Source organism: Hippocampus comes, unplaced genomic scaffold (assembly GCF_001891065.2).
Source record: "Hippocampus comes isolate QL1 unplaced genomic scaffold, H_comes_QL1_v1.1 scaffold112, whole genome shotgun sequence".
NCBI classification, from domain to species: domain Eukaryota; kingdom Metazoa; phylum Chordata; class Actinopteri; order Syngnathiformes; family Syngnathidae; genus Hippocampus; species Hippocampus comes.
In genome coordinates, this window is record NW_017805841.1 from 2,018,659 (window position 1) to 2,039,811 (window position 21,153).

The 21,153-nt window shown below is 40.5% G+C and overlaps 1 protein-coding gene across 1 annotated transcript; it reads right to left on the reverse strand.

The window, feature by feature from the left end:
- Positions 1–384: 384 nt before the first annotated feature.
- Positions 385–19,436, reverse strand: LOC109526805 (guanine nucleotide-binding protein G(i) subunit alpha-1). Its single transcript, XM_019888328.1, has 9 exons — positions 18,986–19,436; positions 10,037–10,079; positions 9,214–9,355; positions 6,468–6,625; positions 6,237–6,365; positions 4,695–4,824; positions 3,507–3,660; positions 2,865–3,057; positions 385–1,411 (listed from the first exon to the last, which is right to left on the reverse strand). The coding sequence occupies exons 1-8, from the start codon at positions 19,101–19,103 to the stop codon at positions 2,867–2,869; spliced, it is 1,065 nt and encodes a 354-aa protein (XP_019743887.1). The 5' UTR covers positions 19,104–19,436; the 3' UTR covers positions 385–1,411; positions 2,865–2,866.
- Positions 19,437–21,153: the final 1,717 nt, after the last annotated feature.

Sequence of the window (21,153 nt, forward strand, 5' to 3'; positions counted from 1 at the left end):
AAAGAAGATAAAACAAAGTAGGGAAAACATTGAACAATTGGACATTCAAAAGTTGAGAGCAGTCGTCACCAACACGATGCCTGCGGGTATCTGTTCAGCCCAAAGGACCACCAGTATCCTGCGGCCTAATCTAAAAATAGCTCACCATCAGTGCATTTCCAAGACATGTGGCAGAAGTGATCATGTTAAAACAAAAACATTTGCTGGTCATGGGAAAAAAAAGTCAAATTTAAATTGAATTCACAGTAATCTATTTCTTTTCCAATTATCCCCTGTAAAGACAGTTAAGCTCATTCAGTACCAGCCAATTCTAAACCAAGTCTGAAAAGAATGAGTTAAACAGCTCAGTTTGTTTTGATGACCCAAAAAAATCAAAGTGACGAGTTTGTTGCATAAGTTGCTATGGTTTCACCACAGCAGCTCTTTTATTAGCAAAAAAATCATGGAGATTAGTACACAGATGTATCCCCATCCGATGGAAAATCGGAAGGCTGTGTGTGTGTGTGTGTGTGTGTGTGTGTGTGTATATGGGGGCGGGGGGGATATGTAACGTGAAATCATCACAGACATTTCGGCCGTGTACCCCGCACACTATCTACGTGCGCGTCTGCTTGGTGTGTGCTACAAAGACACCCTTCCTTTCAAAGCTTCTTCCTTCAATCGGGAATGTTACTCGTCGTTGGTCGCTTAGAAAAATACAACTTTGAAAGTGGAGGATGACACGTAGAGGAATAAAGTCCCTTTGTTTTGATATTGTGCATACTCTCACTCTCTCCCACACGCACACACATGCGCGCGCAGGCTCAAACACATTCACAGGCTTTGGGCCTCAAACACACATGCAAACCGGCTGAAAAGGTTAAAATGGCTCTCACAGTATGTCAGAGGGGAATTTGGTCTGTGGAGCGAGTTGGTTGTACTTGGTTTGTCCAAGGAGGAACAAAAGCAAAAAAAAAAAAGTTCCCAAACTTAAATAAAATGAACTGCGGGTTAGATGGTAACAACATCTAGTACATGAAGCTAACACTTAAGTTAGCAGAAGGTAACAAAGGCATGCTGAAATGAAATATTAACATGTTCATTCGGAGATGAGGGTGGGGGGTACAGACAAACACGTATCCTCCTTTTCATATATGTATGTATCTATATGTATAAAATCAAAAACAATGATAGGTCAAAGGAGCACATTTTTAAAAAGGTCGAAAAAGCCCCAGCCATAGACAGTTGTACAAATATTTTACACAAAATGTTTCTCGTCTACACGCCGCCGTTAAAATCTTTGAGAGATGAACATAAGTTAATTAAACGCAAAAAGTGACATTTGTCAGCGGGGGGCTTCGGGGGGTGGGGTGTCTGTGAAGGCCAGACACTTGTTGAATAAAGTCACGCGGCAGGAGGACCGCCGGGGTGCCTGCACACAAATAACACCAACATGACCATGTGCTCAGTTATACAGAATCAATCAGTATTAGGGACACACTGAAATGACAAAGAAAAAACACAGCAGAAGAGATTCGAGTAACCGTAATTTTATGAAAATAAAGATGAATATTTTCAAAAAGAAAAAAAAAAACAAGCTGTATAGTTAAGATTTAAGGTTTAATAGGAATAATACAGTCGTGTATTGTGAGGGAATGTTGTAATAATTAAAAATGTATATTTGAGATTCACATTTCTTTTGAGAATTTTATGAATATTTGGAGGTGAAAGGTGTGATGTTACGAGAACAAAGTCATATTTGACAAAAAAAAGTAATATTTTCAGGATAAAAGTGGGACACGATAATTTCGAATAGTAATCTCGTGAGAATACACCGGAATATTTTTAAATCACACTAATACAAGAATAAAGGTGTATATTTAAAAAGATAATAGTTTTATTTTTTAGATTGTCAAAATCAACTTATCGTATTTTCACGATCATAAGGCACCCTTGAGAAGCCTTAAATTTTCTCAGGACGTGGCGCCTAATAATGCCTTGTGTATGCACTGAATTCCAAAATCCGTGAATGCTGTCATGTGACTTTGATGAGTGCTGCGCTTGACTGACTGATGGTGTGCTGACACACCGCTTGCTGCTTATATTGAGGAAAGGCAGACGTAACTGAAAAAAAGTTTCATATTTGTGAACTTTCTAAAATATAAGCATTTATTCTTGAAAAATAGCATAAACAAAAATATGATATTTTTTCCCCTTGAAAATGTGCAACTTCAATGCCGAAAACATACACTTTTATTGAGAAAATGTATGGCTGTATTTCAACTTTAATCTTATCGCGCAGTTAGCCTCTCCAGCCCCAGTGGTTGCCATCATTGTTGACTTAAAAAAAAAAAAACATGGAATGAGCTCTTCAAATGCCTCTAAAATCCTCCGGGAACAAATCAATTAATGAAAAAACAATTTAGTGATGATGTACATAGCATCATTCAACTGTCCACACTCCTCTTCTCATCAATAATATAAGCAGAATTTTTTAGGGCAAGTGTTTGGCATTTCAAACCTTGCAGTAATTTTAACCTGTTGACGTCTCGGAATTTTGGCCTGTACAAGCAATTGTATGTATTGAACTGAAACTTGTCAGGCAATCAGAGAGGGGGGTAAAAAGAGTAGAAGACAAAATGAAATGGTCGAGAAGAACGTTTGCTCAATAATTAAGTTAAAACTTTTATTCAAATTAGAATTTTGGGGGGAACATGATTTTGTAAAAGGTGGTATTACACAAAAACATTCCCGAAAAAGGAATCCCTTCCACCCGACAAAAAATAAAAATAAAAATAAAAATAAATAAAAAATATCGTCACGTTACTATTTTCAGTGTGGCCCTAATACTCCTTTGTAATCGAGAACATGAATCACAGGGTCACCTTCAGAAAAGGCCACAGTCCTTCAGGTTGTTTTTGATGATCACGTCGGTGACAGCGTCGAACACAAACTGCACATTCTTGGTGTCGGTGGCGCAGGTGAAGTGGGTGTAGATTTCCTTGGTGTCCTTCCTCTTGTTCAAATCTTCAAACTGACATTGGATGTAGGCTGCCGCTTCCTCGTAGGTGTTAGAGCCTGTGGGCAGTGACAACATTTGATTTGGGTTTTTTTTAGACTGCTGCTGGCTGATAAACTACAGCAAAAAAGGGAATTGTATATAATTACATACCACACAGGGGGTGCAAAAGCAGACTGTATAAAAAAATCCCCATGTAGTGATTAGGAGGTAGGCAAACGGGTGAATGATTCCGAACCCAGCCTACAACTACCACGTACCGTATTTTTTGGACCATTGGCCGCACCGTATTATTAGGCGCAATATTAATGAGCGGGTATATTTTTAAAATATTTTCATGCATAAGGTGGTGATAAGGTTATAAGGCGCATAATTTTTGTGAAGCATTGTATGTTGACTAGTTTATTCTAATCTTACCGTATGTTTTGTTTTTGAGCCCAAATCAGAGTACACGTCATACAGGATAAATTCATGATCACAGACAGACATGCGTGTTTGAAATCGTCACCTGCATATTCTGGGTAGCAGATTGTGAGGGGGCTCTTTTTGATCTTCTCCTCAAACAGGTCTTTCTTGTTGAGGAAGAGAATGATGGAGGTGTCTGTGAACCACTTGTTGTTGCAGATGGAGTCGAACAGCTTCATGCTCTCGTGCATTCGGTTCTGTGAAAAAGCAAAGAGACGTTACTACGGGGGATGAAAACAACAAACACACGTTTCACAAAAGGCATGGATATTAGGCCTCCTTGGTTGAAATTTCATAATGCTACAAAACAAGTTGTGCAAAAGGCACCGCAATACTGAAGCTGGACAAGTGTGTTAAAAATTCGGAAAAGGTTGAATGAAGTTCACCTGTACAGGTTATAGTACATTTTTAGGTTCATTCTTTAATTCCACAGAGAAGACCCATTGCTCGAAAGTGTGACCATTACGTTCGCAATTGCTGATGTTTTATCAATGTGTGCTGGTAAAATTTCACCCGGTCGTACAGCATGACTGCATGTTTTAATAATGTTCCGTATATAACTGCTGAGAGGAGGGGGGTTAAAAGATTAAAAGTATATTACAGTAACACAATCAATCCTTAATAATACAAGAACCTTTCTTCGTCACACATTGGTGAAATTTAAATCGCTTCAGCTGCAATAGTAGGGACAGGAAATACAGAAACAACATCAAAGAAGTACATTGCACAACTATCCGTGCGTTAACTATCCAATCCAATCCATCAGCAATATTAGAGTGCTGAGTGTTAATATTCAGATTTGAGATCTGATAATATAACTGAATACAATTGTTTGCTTTACGATGGTTGAAAACAGAATCTGTAAAGGGAAATTAATCCATAGACACAGGGACTTGAACGAACTGTAGGAAACTAAACTAAAAGTCAGTTGTGCCGTTTTCGTTTAAAATGTCAATTTTATTTCTTTTGCTGCAGTGTTTAGCATAGGGAGTGCGAAATTTGAATTCCAAATTGAGATTTGCATAATACCGGTTATGTTTTCTCATTAATTTTATCAATTTGGCTTCACTAATGGAATACATACCTAATCCATTCAGTCGTAATTAGGTTTTAAAATTATGATTGAATCCCCTTGATTTTATATCGTGATTTATACCATGAAGAGGTGCAATTTATAAAGTGACAAGAATGGATGGATGGATGGACGGACAGCCAAGCGCCACATTCTCACCATCTCCTCGTCCTCGGCCAGCACGAGGTCATAGTCGCTGAGAGCTACGCAGAAGATGATGGCAGTGACGCCCTCGAAGCAGTGGATCCACTTCTTCCTCTCTGACCTCTGGCCACCAACATCGAACATTCTGTAAAAATCAGAGAAAAGACTTTAAAAATGTAAAAACAACTAAGAGATATGTACACAGTGGTACCTCTACTTACAAACGTCTCTTCTTACGAAATTTTCAAGTTACGAAACGCCTCAACAGGATAATATTGCCTCTTGTTACGAAAGAAATTTCAAGATATGAAAGGTAAAAATACAGTATGCGCTGCTACTCGCAGCTCCGAGTTTCCTGAATGCAACATACTTATAGCTGCTCTGCCATTGGCTATTCCCGAGCATCAACCTGGCATCCCATTGGCGAAGAGGGACTTCTACCGTAAATGTCTATGTGTTAAGATTGATAGATATGTGTCTATGCAGTGTCTTTGTCATTCGCCCCTCCAATCATGAGGTGTTTCGATAGTTTTATGTAAATGTGAATCACTCAGAAAAAGCATTCACCAGTCGGGTGATCGATCTCTATGCTGATGTTAAAAGGAAGGATTGTTAAAAGCTGACAAAATAACCGTCCTTGGATCCGTTCTTTACAAAATGCCAGGCAAAAACCACTTCTGAGAGAGAACATGAACTAATGAGGGCAAAAAACGATGAAGACGCAGGAAAAAGTTAAATGGACATCATTTTTATTCTCTTTTTTTTACTTTATGCACAACTCTCATTTATTGTGCAAAAATCTAATTGTAACATGTATTTGTTACATATCTTGATGCATTTTTATGCTTTAGGAAACATTTATGTCTGAATTTTGGGGGATTTGGAACGAATTTGGGCATTTACATGGAAACCGCGTCTCTACTTGCAAAATTTTCTAGTGAAGAAGTTTCTTCCAGAACCAATTAATTTAGTAAGTTGAGGTACCACTGTATATGTTATTGAAAATATCGCCCTAGCTTAACTTAAAAATTGAATTTGTTCCATGACAAAGTTTGAAAATGAGTTTAGCTCAGCCATTTTCGCCAATGTAATTAATTGACACCATAATACTTTGTGAAGAAATAATTGAAGTAATTTTTTTATGTGTGCATATTGATATATAGCTCTTGATACCAATTGAAATCAGATGTCCAAATGCTGGTTCTGTGAAGATAAGCAATCTATGTCACTAAATAAATACAGTGAGATGCAAATCCGGCGGATTCCCCTTCTTAATCATTTCGATAGGTATTCATGTTCATTTGTTTTCAGTATCTTCAGTTGTAGTTATTCTCTATAAATCACATTTTGTCCTGTGGGAAATAGTGCTTAAGTTTTCCACATAATTGGGTCATACTTTTTGGAACAGTTTAATCACCAAAAATGGTTGCGCTGTATGCGATTCATACACCTTGAAGTCATTTGAAATTGTGGAAAAAAAAATGCACAGTATGTTTCTGATGTATTCAATAAAATGACATGACTCAACAAAAAAAGAACTTGAAATGACAAACTGACTTGAAATGCAGATCCTTGAAGGTGAAGTGTGTCTCCACTATGCCGGTGGTCTTCACTCGGGTTCTCAGCACGTCTTGCTGGGTGGGCACATAAGCGCCATGTGATATCCTGTCCAGGTCATTCAGATAGCTGTTTAGGAAAAGAAACAGGGACCGGGGAGGGAAAAAGGGAACGGGTAATGGGTTTAAGCCGGCCACACCCTCTCTGGAGCATTGCGATACGACTACTCACTATGCCGCGGAGTCGTTGAGTTGGTACTCTCGGGAGCGGCTGAAGCACGCTTGCACTCCTCCGTCCTTCCAAAGCCGCTGGATGACCCCAGCCAGCTCACCCGTCATGAAGCCCTCCTCAGCGGAGCCGGCCAACACGAACAGCTGCCGTGCGTCATCCTAAGAGGACAAACCTCTCATTTAACTCGCTATAAAGCAGCCGAAAGCAAAGTGAATGTGACAGAGTTGCATTTCATCAAAATACTAAAAGTATAAAGAGCGGAAAATCTGGCTGGCTGCGACAAGGTTGAGCCATGAGTCATGACTCTTTTGTACAGAAACAGACCATGTACATTAAGAGGCAAACTAGGGATACAACAAATTAGCATACGGCTATTTCAATTTGATACGTTGGTGTTAAATCCAGTGGAACATTTCAAACCGTATGCCCCAAATGGCTGCAGTCAGCAATTATTTTGCTTATTAATGATGAACGGAGACTCACTTCTGATGTACAAACCCCATTCCGATGAAGTTGGGAAAGTAAATGTAAAAAAAAGAAGAATACCATGATTTGGACATCCTTTTCAAACTCAATATTCAAGTGAATACACAACAAAGATAAGATATTCAAACTGATGAACGTTCCTGGTTTTTTTGTTTTGTTTTGTTTTTTGCAAAATAATTGTGGCAAATTTGTGGCAGGTCAAGTGTAGACTATTTTTGACTTGATCGATTACTCAATATACTCTCTGACACTCATATACTACCTCTTAGATACTAACTAACTCTTGGGAATGTTAGTTGTGCTCCTTTTGCCCTCATCTTGATGCAAAACTAATTCAAACCTAAAACAAAGAATTGTTTGGGAGAAAAAAATTAATAATAAAACCATATTTGACCTGGTTCTACAAAATATAAGCCCAGTATAGAGGATAGTCAGCACAGCAAACACTGAAACCACTCCGTCGGAGCTGGTTATCCAAACTTATAGAATTTATTTTGTCGCTTTTGTGTCATTATTGCTGTGACCTGAGAACACCTTGAAGTCATCTGACCTGACTGTTTTAAGTGGTCTCACCGGTGGCTGAGCCACGGTCAAAGTGCTGCTTCTCCCCTGCCCTCTGAGGAATCAATCAATGAGAAGCATTCCTAGAAAATAAATTACTGGGAACTGGTTCACCACTGCCATCCCTACTTGTATGACACTTGGGTTTAATTAAGACATTGCCGACAGCTTATTAAGTTGAACGAATCCCTCCACGTTATACCTTTTCCTAAGAGGAAGTTTGTTTTGGAAATTTGAACAAAGGAAAGGCCTCTTTGATTTCTTAAATGCATAATTATGTAAGAGTACCTAAAGGCGATGCTCCTCGTGGGGTAAAGGACAAGTACAGAAATAGAAAAGCAGCCAGAAAGTCAGTCATATAGTGTGCTTTCATGCTGTATCATGCGGTTCATCATTCGTTAATCGCTATATGGCGCCCGAGTAGGCAGCCTTCTGCAAGTGCTCTTCAAGAGCCTTGCTTTTTTGTTCCTTTTGTCTCTTGTTTTGTCACATTTTGTTTGTTGTTTCATCGTGTGGACCTGATATGGACTGTTTTCAGCGTTTTTTTTGGCCACGACATTCGTCAAAGGAGAAGTATCTGTGCTTGGTGGTTGCGCCTTCTCGGCAGCACGCCTGTACCAGCACAGATTTTGATTGGGAGGAATGTCGGCGCCATTGACTGTCGGTGCTGGACAGACCTGGGGCGCTTGTGTTTTTTGCGCCTGTAATGGGCAGCATTTTTCACAACCCCGTTTTGTTCAGTGGAGATGTCGGCGCTGTTGGACAGTCGGCGTTGGTGCGGCTGGATGGATGGCTTGAAGTTGAGGATGAGGAGAGGAGCGTTGGCGCAGAGCGCCGATGCGTATTTGGAACCGAGAGTCGCCGCTTGGAATTGAAATGGATTTCCATGGGACAGGAGAAGTGAACCAATCTCTTTTTTCGTCGATAGATGCTACAGTTTGTTGACTTTGAAACTTAGCTTGTAGCCAACGTGTGCACATTTTGAGCATGACGTCTCTGATCCACTGGTGAAAGGACACTTTGATTCTCTCCTCTTTCATCTCAAACTGCTTCAAACAACAAAGCGTGTCCCGGAAAAGTGGTAAGGACTGCACGACTGTCCGTGTTTTATGTTATGGGTTGTGTTTATTATTTTACTTTATGTTAACTGTTTTGTTAAGCGCTTTGTTACAGCTGCCGCTGTTGTGAAAGCGCTATATAAATCAGCATGTATTGTATTGTATATCGTGTTTTTCGATGTGATCATTCTTGATGTGTTTTTAGAGTACAGTATTCCCTTACTTTTTGCGGGTGATACGTACCAAGCACCCCCCCCACCGCAATATGTGAATTTCCGTGAAATAGAAGTTGACTTTTTTTTTAGGATATTTGGGGGGAGGGGGGATTTATGCCTCTATTAAGCCATCACGAACACCCCCACATGGTTCCTACCCTTCTAAACACTTGAAGGAATGTAACTTTTGAAAGGCAAAGTGTAGACTAAATATCGAGCTGCTAATTATCGGTGATGAGCTGTCTAATTTTTATGGTCTCGGTTTTTCATCCATCCATTTTCGAATCCACTTATTAAAAAATTACAATCTCTCAAAATTTCAAATTTTTAACGATTGCAGGTAGGTCAGAAGGTATCCACTGTGAAGAACAGGAGATCACTACAACTATCACGTGGTGGTATAGTGCGACTTCGGCAAGCACTCACCGCTCTGGCTGAGTCGGCAAAGTCGATCTTGAGGCGTCCCATGGCTCTGATGATGGCAATGATGGACTGTATGGTGTTGCTGTAGACAACCGCCTTGTACTGCTTACACTCCTCCTCCGAGTAGCCTGCTTCGTGGATGATCCTGGTACACATGATGAGAAATTTACCACGTCTTACAGTGTTCCCCACTATATCGTAGTTTAGGGATGAATGATTTCACCAATTTTTGACAGATGTTGTGATTTCTATTCCATTCATAACTTTGATTTATTATTTTTCTAATCAAGCAATATTTCCATATATGACAGAAAATCACATCACACCATCCAAATTTTAAAAGCCATGAATAGTCATGTAAGAACATGAAAGAGGATGTGACTTTTTAAACAGGTTTTAAATAAAGATCAATGGTGGAGATCAATGACTTGCGCCTCATTATGCACTTCTGCTGCCAAGTGACAATTGTCTGTTATTGTCTTCCCTGAATATAGACATTCTATAGTTGCACATTGTGCCAACTTTGTTTTGTCAACAAGTAACACTAAGGCTTTAATTAAATAGTAATTTTTCGACTACATTAACTATATAGTAACGCGTTAGATTACTAGTTACTCTGTTACCGTCCAGTTGTTCTGTTACCGTCAGGACCGATTGTGTGAGACTACGGTTCATTGTACAACACATAACATTTGTTGCCGAAGTAAAGATTCTGCTGATTTACACCTGCACTAAGTAATGTTTAATACCTAATCGTAAGTGAACAGTACCATTTTTAAAAACACCATTTGCAGAGTTGTAGGATTACGGGGGAATCTTTACTTACTTCATCTGTTTAACAATTGTACTCTTCCCAGACTCGCCAGCACCTGAAAATGAGAAAAACATGAAAGTTATATCAGTCACGTTATTTGAATCACAGACAAGTGCATGCCGAGTTGACACTTCAGGTGCCAGAAAATCAAATGGAAATCAGATGTTTGGTAAAATTGTATTTCTCTGGTAATACCCAGATGAAATTTTAGAGTGGAGGTCATGACCAATCATGGCTCAGTTACAGAAAACAGGTGAGCCGTGATATGTCATTACCTGAGCCCTGAGCAACTGTGAGGTCATTTTCAGCCAACAGGAAGTGTCAAAATGGCCGCTCCCTGAGATGGCTAAAAGGGATGGATTGTATGAATTAAGTCACATTCCACAAACGCAATATGAATCAGAATGCAGTGTTTAGACTAGTGAAGGGTCATAGAACATGTAACGAATTGTTTCAGGTTGGCTTCATCTTTAAAAATCTGTGATTCTCAGTTATGCTTTACGTGCCTTTTGATGAGGGACAGCATGCACATTTAGACTAGGAAACCGCTATGAAAAAACTGTTCATTTTGAGCCTTGTGTAGTTTGAAGGTGTACTCAGCATGCCTTTTCAGTAGATGGCTTTTAATAATCATGGGATTGTTGTTGCGAATTAATTTTCCAAGTAGTAGTATTCATTATTTGCATTCACCCACCTAATGATGAATTGTCATTGACTGTTGATTGTAATGCATGACTGCACATCATGATTCATTTTCATGTGCTAAGGTTTAATCTACCACCTAATGCCTGCTTTGTGGATTAAGCAAGGTCAATGACATTTTTGACCATCACAAAAGCATTCCCTGTACTTATTAATGTTCACTATTTGCTGAAATGACAAATGACGACAGACACGATAGGAAAAAATTGACACGATAAGAACAGCCATCAGAGAGCGAGTTGGTATCGTGACTGGTACTGGTCGACATCGCGAGTATCTGATACATCTTTTTTTTAATACACAGAACTAATACGTGGTAACGGTACTCGCCCCTCTCTATTTCAGAGATATTTTCACATCTTTAAAATATGAACCCAGAAGGATACCATTTTCAATATTGGTCCAGCTCAATGAGAGACACTTACGTCATATCCACCAATGCGCAAATTGAGCTCGGCAGATTGTAAAGTGTTACAATCTGCAGTTTGTCGGTCGACATGCTAACGGAATCTTGTTAAAGATGCGATTCAATCCGCACTTGAGCCGTGTCTCTGCACAATTGGATTAATCAACTAGATCCTGTCTTCAATGAGATTACGCACAGCTCAAGCATCCCCGGGGTTACAATTTAATGCAGGCTGGACTCGCCAGCAAAGCGACCAACACATGCAGTATACTGATAATCAGGCCGAGTTTTGGAATTTGTACTCCTTCCGATTAAAATGAGCAAAGGTCATATTGTCTGAGGTCTTTGAAAGAGCTTCCTAAGTTATTACCTTGTGGTTTTGGGTGCGTTCAAAAAAATCTTTTTCCACAATCTGTTTAGAAAGCAGTTGTGGCCCACAATGTTAAATGTTACACCTGTTCAATAGCTAAGATGGCAAAACCGAATTCAAACAAGCCACAGACTCCGTGAGTGTAAAGGGAAATGAAACGATAGCCAATCAGGAAGCGACCTGAAGTTCAAATAGAGGAGCAACAGGTTCTGTTGACTATTTGTTTAACGTGTCTTACAAGTCATTCACCACAATTGAAATGACATGAATAGCTTGCAACCGCAATGTAGTTACCAGACAAGCAAACATTTATCGAGGTGCTTCTACTGCTACTAGTCTTTCTTGTCCTTTGCATTTTATGTCTGTTTGGATTCCCTGTGGTACCATGCTGCCGCACAGGTCAGTCTTGGTATGATCGCAGGCATCTGCTTTGGGGGAAGAGACGCAGAATTGTCTGCGGGGATATCACTTGGCGAATGGTGTACTGCGTTGGTCACCTCGAGTACACCACACACTATGAGGGCAGGAAGCACAGATGAGCTTTTACTTGTCACATATTGAGTCTCTAATATTTCAAAAACCTGTTAAGATGTTAAAAATCAATACATGCGTACAACCCTTTAGGTGTAACAGGTAGTGACCAAAACACAACTTTTTAAAGTGCATCCCAGTATCTTCCATACGGAAGGCACAGCATCCATTGGCCTCTGCAGCTCCCCATTAGATCCACCTGTGTTTGCAGCTGAGAAAACAGCAATTTAATTACCTTCCCTCTGCTGGGATGCCATACTCCCTGGTGAGGAGACATGTTCACCAATTCGGCATCAAACACAATGAGCAGACGCACACCGAGCTCTGACACATCGCAAGGAATAGGAAATGTTCATGTTCAAATCCTCCCAAATTTAAGAGGGATTTAAAATAGGCATTTATAGTGGGAAAAAAAACCTCAAAGGGGATGTGAAGTCCATAATTTTCTTTGCAATATGTTCTGTGCCCCCACTAGCTTAACAGTATTCTGATTCATGTCGCACTTGTCGTATAAGAATAAAGCAGAAAAATCTACCGCTTTTTATCCATCTCAAGCAGCTGACATTTTGTCCTGTACTGCCACTGCTGTCAAATGAAATTGATGTCACAGTGTCCACAGGATGCCAACAGCACACGGCCATAACCAGAAAACAGGTGAGCCCTGATGATCGCCAGCTGACCCCTTGGGCACTGTGATGTCAATTTGGGTCAACAGCATGTGGCCGTACAGGGCGAAAAGGCAGCCCCTTCAAAACGGATTTTTCTGCTTAATTCATATGACACAAATGCAACACGGATGAGATTACAATGTTTAGTCTGGTGGGAAAAGTGAGAACATGCCAACCCTGAACTTTCGTCTCTCCTGTGACAAGACCGCACGCTCACCCTCACCCAAATGCCGGAACCTTGGCGTTACCATGGACAACAATCTCACCTTTTCCAAACACATGAAAGAATTGACAAAAACAGATTTCTATCACCTTAAGAGTACCGCCCGCCTTTGCCCTTCTCTCTCTTTCTCTGCAGCTGAAACCCTTATCCAAGCCTTTATCTCATCTCCTGTTGACTACTGAAACAGCGTCCCATGTGGTACAACCTCAGCCTCAAATCTCCTCAGCAAATTTCAATAAATTCAAAACTCTGCCTCCCACGTCCTCACCCATATCCGTTCCCGTGTCCTCCAGAACCTTCATTGGCTTCCGATCTCTGGTTTCTGATCAAATTCAGAATTCTCCTACTTAGCCATAAAGCCCTCCATAACCAGGCCCCCAATTAGCTTTCAGACTTGCCCCATCCCTTCTCGTACCATTTGTTCCTCTGACCGTCCCAAGGACCAGACACAGAACCGGTGGGGACAGAGCATTCTCTGTTCTGTCCTCACTGATGTTTTGTTTAGTTAGATTTACGTAATTTTGTCTGAATATATTGTTTATTTATTCGCTTGCGTATTTGAGTTCTTTTGAAAAGGTTAAATGTATTCTGATTATATTGCAAAGCAAATTCTTGACTTGATTTTCACTTTAAGAACTCAAACAGCTGCTCTGCGTGTGGCCATCACAGGTGACAAAAGCATGTCACACAAGACTTGAGTTCAATTTAGCATCTAAGGAATATTTGTGCATGTTGTGCTTTTCAAGTTTATTTTCAATCCTGCTTTTTCAAGTCTGTCTTTCTAATTTCTATACCGCTTATCTTTTTGGAGGTTGCAGGAAGCTGGAGCCCAGCCGAGCTGACTATGGGCGAAAGGCGAACAACAGCCTGGACTAGCGCTGAACAATTAACTGCATTTGCAATATAACTGCAATCTTGAGGCGAGTATCTGACATGCTTGATCTTTTTCGCTTTGAGAGGTAAAACAAATGAAATCACACCGTGTGAGTGCTACAAGACTGATTGATAACGATCAAAACGTATCCTCTGGCAAAATGATTTGAAAATGGCAGCGCCCTACAAAGTTGCCGTGGTCACATATGGAGAGGATAATTAGCCTATATGTGGCCAGACGTTGCCTTGTCTGATTTCATCAATAAAGTTGAAGACAGATGAAATATTTAAGCGATGAAGTGCCATCACTTGTAATTTCCTGCTGCCGCTGATCCTTTGAAGACGTTATGTCACATAAGAAGGTATTATCTTTTTTCTTCATTTTAGCATGTGTGATTTTACCGACAGGAGATCAATAAGCTTTAATTTTTATTCATGTATTCGTCATTAATTTATCGGTCTAGATCACCTCAGAATTTTAAAGATGTCCCGCCCACATTTGCATATCGTTGTTTCATGAAACATGAATCTGTTGAAGTGGTAAAGACACAGGCTTGTTTGCATTATTGTAATCTCTGTACTTAAATTTGTGAGGTTTTTTTTTTTTTTTTTTAATTAAATGATTTACAGCACAGGGTTCGATTGGTTAGCACATCCGCCTCACAGTACAGAGGTCCGGAATTCGATTCTTGGCTCCAGCTTTCCTGTGTGGAGTTTGAATGTCCTCCCCCCGTCACTGCACGGGGTTTCTCAGACTCACATTTGAATCATGCAGTTATCGTAAACTGTTTGATATTGAACATTTGGTTACAAAGAAGACCTGAGAGACTTTTTGTTTTCCATTTTCATCGTTTGCCCTGGGGAACATGGATTGAAAATAAAGTCTACCAACACCCTGCAATTTATTTCTGACCTTTGAGATTTGGTAGCGGTAAGGTGCTGCGAGGCAGAAGTGAATTATGATCATTCCCTTCATGTTATGAGACATGACACGTGAGACCTCAGCAGAAAATAAACAGCTCTTTGGTTCTTCGTGATTTGCATTTTAGGCAATCCTCCCACTCAAGACTCTTGTGTCGAGTACTTGTTGGACACGGACTTTTGTGACTTGATTTGCTCAGACACTACATAAGAGATGCTTCAAGGCTGGATTAATACACCATGGTTCAAGTCCAACATTTTGCTTTAAAGTAGCATCAACGAGATATGTAACAAAATGAATGGAACTGAGATATCTTCAGATCGGAATTGGACCTGTTCAAATTGTGTATACAAACCTGATGCATACTTGTGGTTTAAATGCACATATCAGCTACAATATATTAAAAAAAATGATGCTGTCATCAAACTACATGGATCGATGGCGTCTACACTTCTGCATTTACCAAAAGACACAGAACATTAAAAAAAAAAAAAAAAAAAAACCCAATGTACAGCGGAAGCATAGAGTGGGACCCAAGTTTGCTCGTCACAAAATAATTCCCCCTTGTTAAATAAACTTCCTTTTGATAGCTGGATAAATATGTCCCATTTCCTAGTTTGTAGTACTGTATCTGTCATCTTGCCCTGGTTTTTGGGTCACGTAAGGAAAATCTTTCCACATCGCACTGTGCCCCCTTCTTTAATGACATTGTGCAGACTAGCTTGAAAGCTTGTTAAACATATCTGACTTACTCCGAACACAAGCATTGGCAACAAAGACGTTGCCCGTGACATAGCACTGTGGCAGCAGAGGAGATGCACAAAAGTCAATTCTGCTCAAATAAATAAGTAAATAAGTAAGTAAGTAAGTAAGTAAGTAAGTAGGTAAATAAAAAAGAGGCGGATATTTTACAGACTATACCAATCAGCTGAAAATGGGGTGATTAGCACAACTTTAGTTAAAACATACAATCTTTAATTTTCTTTTGTTTTATCACTTTTACAGTATACATCAACCTGGAAGGAAAAATTCACGGCTTGAAGCGAGCACCCTTTACATTTTATCTGGAGAACGATGAGAGTCTATCGTTTTGTTTCTTCAAAGTTATATTCAACAATATACGGCAGTCTTGCATTTCTTGACAACAAATGAGTGAGAAAAGGCGCTAAGGAATAGCAAGAATGTTTGAGTAAATTTCTAAGTGTTTAAAGCTTGTAGAACAGGTAAAACTATTTAAAGGTCCCAGCGGAGACATTTTCCTCCCAGGAGACCAAGGTGTAACACTGCCGTGGCCTCCTCAGAGTGCACCGTGGCCGGCCACGATTCTGCCAACAGCCTGAATTTCAACGCAGCCAACCAAATGAATAAATATGGTGGCCACTAGACAGCCACGGGACCTTTACAAAAGGTTTTGATGGTCTCTCCACATCCCAAATATTCACTTATCACAGATGGGTGTGGAATCATCAGTGATAAACATCATTTCAATCTCCAGGCATGGAATCAGAACTGGGCACTTGAACATCCAGTGTAAATGCAAATCCAGACACTGGTTGCATCGTTGTTAAATACATCCACACGCCTTATTGTTGTATCACAACCAGGCAAAACAACATCATATTAGCTGTCGCTTAGCCCACACGCACATACAAGCTTGGAGAATTGAGCAGCGCTTTGGACTACAGAAAAAAAGGCACGCTCAATTAAATAATTTGTCGTATTCACAAGCCCCACTGCGCAAGCATCCATTTGCACATTTGCAGGCATGCGCTGGCACTCTGTTCGCCGTCCAAGATTGGCGTACATTCACATCACTGTCAGTCAGAGTGCACACCGGTTGCTATGCAACATCTTATACATACATCTGTTTCGGACTGAGACATCAGGCGTTGGCCGCCAGCTTCCAGCAACAAAACAGTGTGGGTGAAACAAAGTCAGTTTTATGTGGGACACTACATTATGTTCACCTGCACAATCGCATAACATCCAATGTATGAGCTGATCAAAAAACATATTCATATATCTTCCAAAAACAATATTCAGTTCTAATTGACACAAAAATTGATGATAGTGAAGTTAATCCCAATTGAAAAATGAAGCATAAAATGAACAATCGTGATAATAGTAATTCAGCCACGCAGATGCTTCATTTATTCTGTGTATTAACCCGCGTGGCCTGCAGGTACATTTTGTGATGCAACAACATCTTTAGTAGATGTCGCCATTAAACGATGAAGTCAAGGAGTCTCGCGGCCACTGCCTCCAAGTGATATGTACCTCCTCCCGCCTTGCTACTCTTGCAATATGAGATAATAAAATGAGCCAATGCACGTGGGACCATATGTACTTCCGGAAACACTGCCTCACGTGACGTTTATTTTTGGGGGGGGCATGTCACTCGATGTCGTGTTGTGTGCGCAGGTGTGTCACATCACGGACGGGTTGCGTTCACATTAGAAGTCATGTTTGGTTTTGTAATGTGAACAAGAACATAAAAAGATCACCTTTAACAAAAACTCCAAATTGGGCATCATACCTTGCAGTGTGAACATAGCCAAAGTATTGACCAGTACTCAAAATTGAGTGCCTTGACCCGAATGCAAAAATAATAATAATAATAATAAGAACAATAATAACTACATTTTATAGCAGGATAAAAGATAGAAAACTTTACATTACCACATATAAGGGCAGAATATTTTAGTGGAAGACTTTAGCTTGGGCAGCTTTAATCAATAGAGTGCATGTGAGTTCAATTTGCCATCACGTTTTTGTTAAAATTTCAAAGGCTCCCGACCAAACGCGCAATTTCGAAGTTGACAGACATGCGAGAGAACAATTTTGCTTCATCAAAACCTAAAATGTACCAAAATAGACAAAAAAAAAAAAAAAAACCACTAACCACCTCATTTGGACTTAGGCATGACTTTAAAACCAATTCAAATGTCACTTTGTTCCTGTACACGGGTTTGATACAATTGCGTTATTTATACCACAATACCATTCTTTGTCAGTGCGGTGTGGGATGTGCATGCGGAGCCAAGCAACACGTTCATGTGAGACTGCAGCAAAGTTTTGAAGCAAAAAAAGATGGACTAAAATAAGACTTGATCATCATGGCTGGTCCTCATTAGGGGTGTGGGTCATGTGCAGCCTAATCCCTGCTGACGTTGCTCAGGAGGCGGATTTGACGCCAGTCAATCGCACAGCACATAAGAAAAATAAGTATTCACACTCGCGTGTATTCACACCTACAGAAATTTTACAGCAATGTCCCAAAGAAGCATGTTTTTGCAATTTGGGAGCAACTTGGTTGCTAAATGGAGAAATTCCTTGCAAGGACAGAGGGCACATGCCAAGAGTCGAATCCCACACCCCAAAACTGTGTGGAAAAAGTGTAGAGCACGACTGCACGGAGCTGTCCCAACTCCGAATAATCGATTTAAAATGCATCCTAAACCTGTATACATTTTGTCCTGATTTTTCCACTGACAGCAGAGGTAAATTGACTCTCAAAATCTATGCCAACGATCAGCTGTCCGCAGGCACAAAAATAAAGTATGAACGGAAACGAGTAAATGTTGGTAACTGGCGGAAATTGACGGCCAAGAGTTCCTCGAATTGAGCAAAAGGCCACCCACCGCAAGTGTGATACGGTTTTATTTCGCGTGAGTCGGCCGACAGACAGGATGATAAGGTCATCTGATTAGAATAATGGAAACTGTGCCGAAGCTGTTCTACACCTGTCGATCTAAAACAATAGTATAGGCCGCTAGGTTTGGCGTGTGTGTGAGTGTTTTTCTAAATCACAGTTCGCAAACTAATCCGGGCTAGCGACGCTGAGTCGGCTAGCGTTAAGAAGCTAATTGCTAAATTAGCTTAGCGATTTAATGCCAGTGTTGGGCGGCAGCGGCTGGCTAAAGTGGCGTTAATCCTCAACCGCAGATCCATTTCAACCATTCAATTATTCCGATCGAGTTAGCGAAGTGGTGGTGGGGAACAAGAGTCGAAGTTTTCGGCTATCTTCACGACGATCCCCCGCGCCATTCAACATGAAACGACAACATATTCCCACTTGTTGTTTCGTCAAACTTAAAATGACATAAACTGCCGCTTTTTTACGTTACGTCGTTAGTTAGATCGAGGCAGACGACAGATATTTGATGGGCGTGTATGAACTACGCAAGGCTTGGGTGTTGGCTTGGGGATGGTCCCCTCTCGCCTCGACTCCCGGCCGACCGATCGGCCCATCCATCTTTCTCTCACCGAGCAGTAACAGCTTCACCTCCCGGGCAGCTTTCTCGCCGTCGTCCCGGAGGTTCCTGTCGATCATCTTGCTCCGCTCCTGCGCCGCCTTGTCATCCGTGCTCAGAGTACATCCCATCTTTTTTTCCTTTGCCGCAGTCTGATCTCCCCCAAATGTAATCTTTTTTCGTAAAAATGGACGAAACACAACTTTTGACTGGGAGTGCTACACGACATGCAACGGCTACCACCGAGCTAGCATCCAGTAATGGGGAGGGGGGTGAGGGTGGGGCTGGAAAGAGGGGTGGGTTTACAGTTTTGGTTGAAGCACGCCCTTGCCCAACTCTCAACTTCGCAGTCACTATAAACGTCGATGTTATTGTATTTGTCGACTTGACGAGCCTAGTTAAGACGGAATGTTTCATCCTTCTTAAAAGAAATGTTAAGTCGAAGTCTGCCTCGTACTCTGGTGAAATAGTTCGCTTCCGGATCTGCTCGTGCGTCGATGTGGTTAGCGCATGCGCAGAGAGGTTCGATTGACTCAAAATAGGGACACTGCACAATCGAATTACAGATAATACTGCATCAAAACCTTTTTACATTCAGTAAGATTAAATGCTGTGATTTAGTTGACACTGTCACAGATTGATTTATTTAACAATATTTATTGTGTAGTTTGCAGAGGTGGAAATATACAGAGTCATACTGAGAACTCATGATGTTACATGCCACCGACATCGGTGTGATGGTAGAATGTAAATATTACTCACACAACTTTTTTTTCATAGCTGTTTTTATGACACTTGTCCCAATAAGGCTCATGGGTCAGGTGACTCTGGGCAAGGGGCCTTTGAATGGTCACCAGTCCATCACAGGCCGCATATGTTTTTCTAAAGTGTGAGTAAACCTACGTACTGAGGGAAAACCCAAGAAAGCACAGGGAGAACTGGCACAGCTTGAACATTCTGTATATGTGAATGGATCGAGTACCATGCGACTGACTGGCGACCAGTTCAGGGTATAATCCGCCTTTCGCCCGCAGTCAGATGGAATAGGCTTAGGCACCCTCCCGCGACCCTGTTCAGGATAATCGGTGTTGAAAATGGATGAAAGGATAGACAGATGTCTAAATTATGTTTCTAAATGTGAACCGACAGATTGTTCACAGTGTGTGTGTATATTGTATGTATATGGACAATGTTGTTTACTTTTTTAAGTGAACGTACAGATTGATGATTTACCATTGTGTTTATATTAACACAAAGACAGTTGTGTTAATAATGTCGTGCAGCTGAACCCACTGACAGAGTTTAAAATTATTATTTAATAATTCCTGGTATTAATAGGCTTGGATATATTTGTTTAACAATGTTTATCATGATTATAATCATTTTATTCTTGTGGGTGTAGTTTTGAGGTGTATAACTGTCATGCGTCATACTCAGAGGCCATATGTACAATTGATAAATACAGTTTAGGCTCACTAAAACATGACAAAACTGCATGTTTGTTTCAGCTGGTGTGAGGTGTCTGATTCAATTTTATTTTAACTTGATTCAGCAGACTCATATGTAAGTAACCACTTTTAAAACAATATTTTTTGGTTGTATTAGTCACGGCCTTACTTTTGTGTTTTTTCATGATCATCCTCGCAGTATTTCACTAGCGAGTAAACAACAACAGTAGGCACACTTGACAATCACATCATAGTTTAAGCAAATCAGCCGGAACATTGGGTGAAAATTCTGGTGCTGGATTTGCATGGTCGACCTGCTCATGAGCTGCAAATGTTCACGAGCATGTTTGCATGTGGTACTTAGACAGACAGACAGGCAGGGGTGTTGCTAGCGCAGAGGGAGACAGAATCATAGAAGACACATTGGCATTGTCAGGGAAATGTTGATCATAAACCAGTTTGAATTGAAAAATAAGAGGTGTGAAAAGTTTTCAAATTCTCTACGGAAGTAGAGGTACAGATTCTGTTAATAAAAAAATAAAAAAAAAGACTGTTAAATGTAGTACTGATTCGATCCCATCATTTGAAGGGGAGTTTGCGGTTTTGAAAGAGCTCATTTGTTGTGTTGGTTGTAAATAATGTGTAGAAATGTGTAATATGATATGTGAAGAAATTAGAAGCCCTTCAACCCCATCCCGTGCTTCTAATTTGTTTTGCAAGAAACCTATGGTGT